Source organism: Charadrius vociferus, unplaced genomic scaffold, assembly GCF_000708025.1.
Source record: "Charadrius vociferus isolate BGI_N301 unplaced genomic scaffold, ASM70802v2 scaffold263, whole genome shotgun sequence".
Taxonomy (NCBI): domain Eukaryota; kingdom Metazoa; phylum Chordata; class Aves; order Charadriiformes; family Charadriidae; genus Charadrius; species Charadrius vociferus.
In genome coordinates, this window is record NW_009647769.1 from 2,353,380 (window position 1) to 2,362,315 (window position 8,936).

The window sequence follows — 8,936 nt, forward strand, 5'->3', positions numbered from 1 at the left end:
CTTCTGTAGTCCTAGAAGCCCATTAGTAAAGATTAACAAAACCTAAACACTAGCAATCTTCACATAGTATGTAGGGGCCAGTGAGATGCATACAGCCAAATTCTTTTGTGCCTGCATCCACAAGCTGAGAAAAAGCAAAGCTAATCTTTGTCTACATTAATTCAAATGAGACGCACCTGAGGAAGCACACAGAGCAGCAATGCAAGTACCACAAACCAAAATGCCTCTGCTGCCATGGTAGTTGGAAGACAGCACTTATGAGAGACAAGCTTGATCTCCAAATCACTTACCTAGAAACGATTTCCATCCCAATGGCTCTGTCTCCTTTATACAAGCAGACTGAGAAGCAAAAGCCACTTTCAGGAACGGGAATAATTGCTAGTGATTACTTATCTACCATTTCCTAGAAGATTCCCTTGACGATTGTACTTGAAGAACTAGGGCTTATCTCTGCATTCTGCTAGCCCAGAACTTAGAAATCCATTCCCTCAATCCACACAGCAAGCAAAAAAGATACCATTTTATTATTACTCTGATCTACCAGCAATAAACTTTCGGTATTTTTTTTTTAACATGTTAACAATGATTAGCCACCCAGTTACTTTCAGAGAAAATACAAGCAGCATTTTTTCCCCAGGAACTTCTAAATTAAAAGGACATTCAGGTAATTCTGTAAAACATTTAAGACCTCATAAATAAACTTATTTAAAAATCACTTTCCAAACAATAAATAAAACTCTTCCTTATTTGAAAGTGCAAACAGGCTGCATTATAAAAAGTACAGAGCAAGACTGCAGAAGTGCTTAATTTTTCAATAGTGACCAAGACACAGTTTCTTGTTTTGGTGCTGCTGATCATCTAGTGATTTTGTTTTCTGGACCCCATCTAAAGAAAAAAATACAAATGTGTGAAACTTTAATACAATGGGAAGCACAGTCTGAATACTCAACACGTACAGGCACACTGGAATAACACTGGGTGGGGAGTTGGGGTGGGGAAGCTTGTTTTCTTCCCCATATAGAGGAACATGCAATAGTTATAGTAAAAGAAACACACTAAGGAAAAATAGCAACTTAAAACAGTTCACTGTTGAAAATGCAGGCATACCATCTTGAAGAAAACACTGTTAGAAAAATGAGCCCTGTCAAAGGTTTTCAAACAAAGTACCCCAGGATGGATCTTTCTCCAGCTGGGTCTAAAAACCATTAGCAGAGAGAGGGACAAACAAGCCTTAAATTTTTGCAGTGATTACTAATGCCATAAACACTACTCTGAGCCCTTCCCTCCCCTCTTCCCCACCGACTCATAAGGAAATAGGTAACAAAGAGATTTCTCCACTAATCTAGCTCACTACATGTTAGGAATTAGCTTGTAGTACGTGCCTATTCATGTGCTACAAAACCCACCTTCAGCCTTTTTTGTGCTCCAAGCATGGTGCTCAATGCTTTGAGTAACTGCCAATTCCCTATCTTTACACTCCGTATCTTCATGCTTGAGGCACAAAAATTATTCAGCTTCTTTTTCCACATTATTTTCCATTCTGGATGAGAAACATCTTAAGGACTGGTAGCCGACAGTAGATGCCAATGGTGGGTTCCTTTTGTAGCACAAAAAGGCTTCAACACAAGACTCATCTAAACTCTTGTTTTCAGAAGATGACAGCTCCCTTGCTATAGGGGTGCAGGTCAACAAAGATTTTGTGGCCTTTATATTATATACGTGTATATTTACACACAAAAATAAATGTTGATTGAAAAGCATTGGCATAGATTCTACTTCATGAAAGAAGCACTGAAATGTTCTGCAGAACGTATTTAAATTACTTGTAGGAGTCAAATTTCTCTTGAAAAAGAATGGCACTCTTTCTAGAACACAATACAAAAAGTCTTTATAGAACACAATTTAAAACATGGTAAAGTAGTCTGAAATGATCTATGTGCAAAACAGCGTATTGTCGACCTTGATAATAGCATTACTAGATTTTGTAACGTGTATGCCAATGCCAAGCATTTGTAAAAACAAGCTTGTTTTCGACTTACCAATAGTTGATCCACTCAAAAAGCTCAGAGAAGTTTTCATAGCAAAATTTAACTAATCAAAATCAAGATTAATTAAGACTAATCAATCCCAGAGGCGTTCAGGTTTGTTTAAAATGTGATCTCACTTATTGACTTTGGTCATAAAATGAATCAATGAAAAAATACTTACTTTCCCTGGCTGTGGGGTCATGGAATTCAAGGGCATTATTGTGCAATGGATTTAGTTGCCACTGGTAAAAGAAGAAGAAAAAGTTTACTTATTCCAGAATACAAAAGAAAGAGCAATAGGAGAAAAAAAGAAAAAGTACCCTACAGTCCTTCACCGTAAGATGTGACTAGGTGTGAGGTGGGAAATGAAGGGCTCCCCCTACAACACACGCTTGCTTCGAGGATAAAAAGCTATTAAGGGATACGTGGCCATTTACTCCCTTGAGAAGGGGAAACCAGCCTGCTCAAACTGACAGTGCTGCAGTTTGTCACGGTGAGCCCCCTGAGTGGAGGTGCACTTCAAAACCCACCGCACCTCTTTCAGGTGCTGCTGGAAAGGCCTACAAAGTCACACAGTGATCTCCCACATCAGTGATAGGAAGGCTTGGAGAGAAGTGAGAAGAGACCACATCAGAGTGTGAAGAGACCACATCAAACAACAGCAATGAGTTAGAGGGAAATCTGCAAGGAAATTGCAGAAAACTGACACACTTGGCTCCACCATCTGGCATATGCCACAGCACTTCTTCCCAGTGTCATGACAGAGCAACCTCTCAATTCCACTCACTTGACCAAATAGCACAGGAAAACACTCCTCTATGCTGGCTACAGACGACTGCTCACTCCATCCTCCCCCCAGTGCTGCCAAGTTTTTAGAATATAGTACGTTTAGACACTTACTGTAAATTTGCTTACACCTTCAAGTTCACCAAACTTCATATAGGATATGTCTGCTTTCTTTTTTCCTGCATCAAGATCTCCTGCATAGATCTGCTTGATACCAGCCCCTTTGATTAAAGGGACACATTCATCACATGGACATTTTGTCACAAATATCATGCTTCTCTCATCCGGCTTTATTTCTCGACACCTACAAGCAGACAGAAAACAGAGTTTCAGAGTTTATATCTTGATACTTTTGAAAGGTGACAAACTTGATACCTCACAAGAGCAAGCAAAGTGTTGTGTTATCTACTCTCAGAAGCCACTTATTCCTAATCAAGTGCACAAGTACACAATTTTATGTGGTTTGGGTTTACTATCTGTGCACAAAACACTCATCCCACCTCTCCACACATATCATTACTGTAAGCCTCAACAATTGCCACACTTCCATATTTCAGGTTACAGCATGGTCCTAGCAGGAAACAGAGGCAGTGGTTTGCATCTGAAGGATAGCTGCCATGCAGCGGAGTGAATATCCTTTAAAAGCCAAGTTCACTTAAGAAGTCTAAAGAAATGAAAGACGCTGACTGCATCCATGCACATCCAACTTCTGCATCATATGCATAAACAAGACCATGATTGCAATCCACACGTCCATCACAGCGACATGCATTTGTCATGGAATTGTTTCTGAACCATCTCATTCTTTTCTGTGGTAAAAATAAACCCATTACCTGAATGTCAAGGCGTTCTGCTCTGCATGTATGATGTATCTGAACTTTCTGATTTCCCGATCTTTTTGTTTATCGTCCATGTGTGGAAAATCAGCATATTCAGATCCAACAGGAAAGGCATTGTAACCACAGCCTACGAAATACATTGCTCCTGTTCCATCACAGCTTCTCTGCAACAGTAAGCAAAGCATCAAATTTGGAGACATTTAAACTGAGTACTAAGTCAAAGTGTTGTGCAATGTATACTTTCACATTACCAGTTCATGCCGAGTTACAGCAGTTAAAAGAGAACTCAGCTTTTTCTAACTGCTCCATGTCCGTATGGAGTTTTTCCACTACATTCCATAGGAGCCACACAGGCAAACTGGAACACTGTGGACAACACACCACACCAGGCTTTAGAAGCCTTCCTTTTAGCAAGTAATACTGATAGCAGGAACAAAAAGTCTGAAGGATTTAGGCCTCAAACCTTTCTGCAATGTACAAAATTAAAGACCGATGGAGTTAGTCGCTGATGTGCCAGAGACTGTGTCTCCCTCGTCTCTCAACAGACCCAGTGACCAGTGGACAGACCAAGTAGCAATCCGTGATTGAAATCAGAACAAGAAGCAAAAGAGCAATAAGCAGCACTGAAGTGCTAAAACCAAATTAAGAGTAAGTTGCAGCTGCATGAAGAATGAGGCTTCCTGGGATCGGTAACATGCATAATCAGAGACATAAAGAAATAGAAACTTTATGTTTGGATGGGAAAATGCACGGTAACAGTATTTGCAGAAAAATATCACTTTGATCCAAAAAGGCATGTGCTAAAGCCAGTACAGCATTTCAACTGCAACAAAAATCCTCAAGAGATTGTCAGGCTATAATTGCACTGAGACCTTTCCAAAAAATAGCACAAAGAGGGACCGTGCAGAGTAGGCACGTGCTCCTGACCAGCTGGTCTGGCAAAACTTTGTAGCCAGGACACCTGGAATAACTGACAATGACTAGGGAAGCAAGCACACCAAAAAGCCAGGCAGAGACACTACGGTAGTTACTAAACTCATTTATACTTCCCCTTCATCTTGATAGCATAACAATGAATTAGTCATTAACTTAGTTACTGAAGAATGAGAAGTGCAAGCTTTCTACAGTGAGTGTATGAAAAACACGTGTATAAACTTAAAGCAAAATAACAAGCTTAAAGCAGATACAAGTATATGAATTGTGAGTGCAAGAAAAAGTAACTATTTCAATACTTACTGATTTTTCTTCTGCCCAAATAATAGCTCCAACTCCCGTTTTATGATCCTCTGAAATACATAAAATTTTAGCAGTAAATAACTAAAGCACTTCTCAGTTACCTGTACATTTACATATGACCTCCTAGAGTAAGGAATAACATTCATTGTTGCTTCATGGATAGGAGAAAAGAAATGCAGAAAGATTAAGAGCTTTGAAGTCATATGAGCCTACTGCAAACGCTGAGTGTGCTTTAACTGCAAGGCCAGCCATTCTAAGACTTTGCTATGTACATTTGTTCACAAATGCTAAGAAGCAACCAATACGCATACTAGATAAGAAAATGTGTGCCAAGAATATATGCAGACAGGTTTGCTGATGTGAGATGGCAAAACTCCAGCATCTTTGCAAAGAAAACCCCCATCAGATATACAATCACTTTCACTAATAAGATTGGAACTAGGAATTTAATATAACTGTACTTAACGCCCTACTGGAAGGATATTATTTCACTGCTCTTTTCTGAAGAAGTGTAAGTAATATGCTTAAAATATTGGCACCTATTTGATAACAGAAACATCTTGCGAAACCTCCATAAAAAAGAGCCTCAGAACAGCTTGAAGAACCTAAATGTCATTGTATGCTATTTTCAGATAGGTGTTGGCCATGTTGGCAGGACAGGCTTTGCTAGCATTGTATGTGAAATACCTGCCCTGATTTTCTATTGGAAAGCCCAGTGCTTTCACACACAATACTATGTACCCCTGTGGAGATTTTACTTCTACTGCTGCTCCTGTTTCACAGATGTAGGAATGGGTTTCAGCAGCTTGCTCAAGGAAGTATTTGGAAGAAGTGAGACTGAAATAAGGAACTCGCTCTATTCATGAGACCCGTTCTTCCTCCACTACTGTAACAACTCACCTGTCCGGTAGGCAAGTAACCTGGCTTGTATCATGCAGTGCCTTGCAATTTCTTGGGGCAAACCCTGATGGTCTGTTTCATTTGTTCGCCGTGATTCACTGTTGTAAAATCCAAAGCATCCAAAGACAGGGACACTGGCAGCCACTGTTGCCAAGACCAAGACAAGATCTTTCATATTTTGCCTGAGGTTGCTGAAGTACGGATTTTCACAGAGGTTCTCCAGTCCTATTGTCATCAATATTTGCTTGTGCATTTCCTCATTTGAAATTAGGAATAAACTTTCATACTCTTTTATTCTCTCTTGTCTACATGCAGTATAAAAGTCAGTATTAGAGTCAGGCTGACATTTTGCTATTTTTTGAATAAAATCAAACTTGGTGGAAGTTTCTTCAACAAATTGCACCATATAGCATACCAAGGGCTGAAGCAATACACACACTCGAGCACGACTATTTGACTTCAGTCTTTCTACTGCTTTGGCATCTAGCTTTGCATCATCAGTAGTCATGGGATTGGACGCCTCATTCTGCAAGCTGATTTCAGGATCTGCAGGCCAGTAAGAAATCCTGTTCACCCCAGCTGGAAGAGAAAATAATGCAGCAAAAGGAACCATGCGGGCACAGTGGAACATAAACCTCATTTTCAACACACTATTGCCTAACCCTGTTTTTACTCCTTTAAGGCTGTGAGTGCTGTTTCAGTGGCATCTGGACAACAAAAATGCTAGCATATACGAGTATCAAGAGCTCATCAGACTTGATAATCACACTATAGACAAAAATTGGAATTCCCTAAGTTCTAAGATCTTTGTGGCAGCCTAATTTTGCATCTTACCTACAACAGATACATTAACACCATACAAAAAAGTTAGCGCTAATAGAAGCTGCTGCTGAGATTAGAAACCAACACTTGCAGAAGGGCTGTACCAGCAGATCCCATTTTGGGAAGTGAATAATCCGACCTGCCTTCACCTCATTTGGGAAAAGGAAACCATAAAGTACTCCCTGTGATTTATGCATAAAAAACACCCTTCCTCTAGTGCCACTGACAGGCAATGGGAGGGCAAGGAAAACCGTAGTAATCTAGGCCTAGTCATCAGGCTTAGGGTCGCTCTGGCAAAGTGCACAGGTATGTCAGAATCTCAGCTGTGCATGCCAACCAAGAGACAAGCACCACCAATAATAATAGTTGCACAGAGAAACAGGGTCTCAGTAGCAAACCCTAGTTTCTTGATCATCAGCTCCTGGAGCTGTACATTCAATACTGTTTTCAGCCTTGTGGAAAATAGCAGTGCAGTCTACACGAATGAGGGATTGGCAACTGGGACAGGCCAAAGAGAAAACAGACTTTCTGATACCACCAATCACAAGAATAACATTTACTTCTACTCTACTACAGTCATTGCTTACCATTTACAATCATTTTTAAACAAGTTGAACATGGTTTTCTGGAAAAATAAAGATCACAGTTTTTAAGTCTTGACCCATGTTTAACGAGTGCAATCTGGCCGGCATGCAAGTCTGTACTGGAACAATGAAGACCGATAATCTTCATGTTTTTCACCACAACTAGACCACTCTTCTTTACCTACAGAAAAATGCATTATTATTATTATTATTATTATTATTATTATTATTTTACTTTTTCAACATCAAGTCCATAGAGATGTTACAGTTCTTCCTTGGGTAACACTAATCAGCCAGGATCAGAGCATATAGCTCTTCAGTACAAACTGTGATATGACTCATTAAACAATCTCTGTTACACTTCCCCTAAGCAGATATTTTTTTTTGTGGTTTCTCCATGTGCCTGTTAATGTCAGAGTCCTGTACCCCGTCAAACTTCCAACAGGGACTTGTCGTAAATTCCTGATTTTTCTGGTCATTGCTTTGCCCATAACACCACTCAGAAGCAGCATAGAAAATTCCATCAATTATAGCTGAAAAGCCCTCTGAATCATCCAGCATCTGGAAATGCTCTTGAATTTAATTTCTATCTTAATCTTCACCATCCTGGGAGCCAATAGCTTCTCTAACTTTATTTCTGTCTCTTCATTTATAGAAAGGAATCCTGGTTGTAAAGAATCTTCATGGAAAAACTGCACACCACAGATGAGCTCTTACATCTGGATTCCCATGTATTGTGAGGAAACTGGATACAGGCTAGTTTGATGAAGGCAGTGAAACAGATCTCATTATGTAATCCAGCTGCTACCAGAACACTGTTGCCTTAGATCTCTAAAATATTTAATTTCTTTGAGGTTACAGAAATGAGGCTGTACTAAAGCCCTACATGTAACGCAAGTGACATTCCTAACTGAATTACTAAATTTCAAACTGCTTTTGAAGGCTGCATGGTGCTCATCTATCCCTCTTTTGGATCTAGTCTGGGACATACCAAGCTTTGGAAATGAGGCCTAATTGTCACTCAAATTATATTCCCATCTTTCCTTGTCCTGGTTGATACATGTGCTATGGATCTTAGTACATGTGTATGCTCTGCACAAAGTAGTAATTAGAACTCTGATCACAAAAGGAAACACAGTTCCAGGACATTCTGAAAATGCCTCTCTACTTTGAAGTGTAACTGGCAGTTATTTAGAAGAGCCATTCTCAAGGATGGTTTCTTTTCATTGTTGCTAAGAGTAATTATCTACAAGTTCTTGATCAGCAAACATTTCAAGTAGTTCTGTGCACCTCCACTGTATAAGAGAACTCTTCTACAATCATGAACATCGACACTTTAAAGAATGTCTCTACACGATCAACCACACTGATTTTAAATTTATAATTAGTATATACTAAGTGCACGGTAGACATTATGCCTCCTTTGTTACGCTCTTCAAAATACTCACCAGCATTTTTTACTGTTTGCTTCACCTGGCAGGGTCACACCTTGCCTTTCAAAGTTTTTCAGAAATAGCATGCTATTTAACCATTTTGCTATTTTTCTCCCACCAGTGGATTTTTTTTTACTTCTAAGAAATATTTGAAAAATGTTTCTCAGTATTTTTTGGTTTTTTCCCCTCTGGACTATCTGTTATGTAGAGAGCAGTTAGGTTAAATTCATGGCAGCAGCTATTAGCATCTGTTCAGAAAGACCAATTAACATTAAACATAGACATTTTACCTGGGATTTTTTTTGTTGC

At 39.4% G+C, this 8,936-nt stretch overlaps 1 protein-coding gene across 1 annotated transcript; it reads right to left on the minus strand.

Moving 5' to 3' along the window:
* Positions 1-501: 501 nt before the first annotated feature.
* CDADC1 (cytidine and dCMP deaminase domain containing 1) lies at positions 502-8,929 on the minus strand (the record flags this gene model as incomplete). The annotated part of the gene is made up of 8 exons (XM_009882376.1): positions 502-885; positions 2,209-2,269; positions 2,928-3,117; positions 3,647-3,816; positions 4,889-4,938; positions 5,789-6,367; positions 7,198-7,375; positions 8,918-8,929. Coding segments are annotated over 8 exons (1,314 nt in total), but the record flags the coding sequence as incomplete, so codon positions are not given.
* Positions 8,930-8,936: the final 7 nt, after the last annotated feature.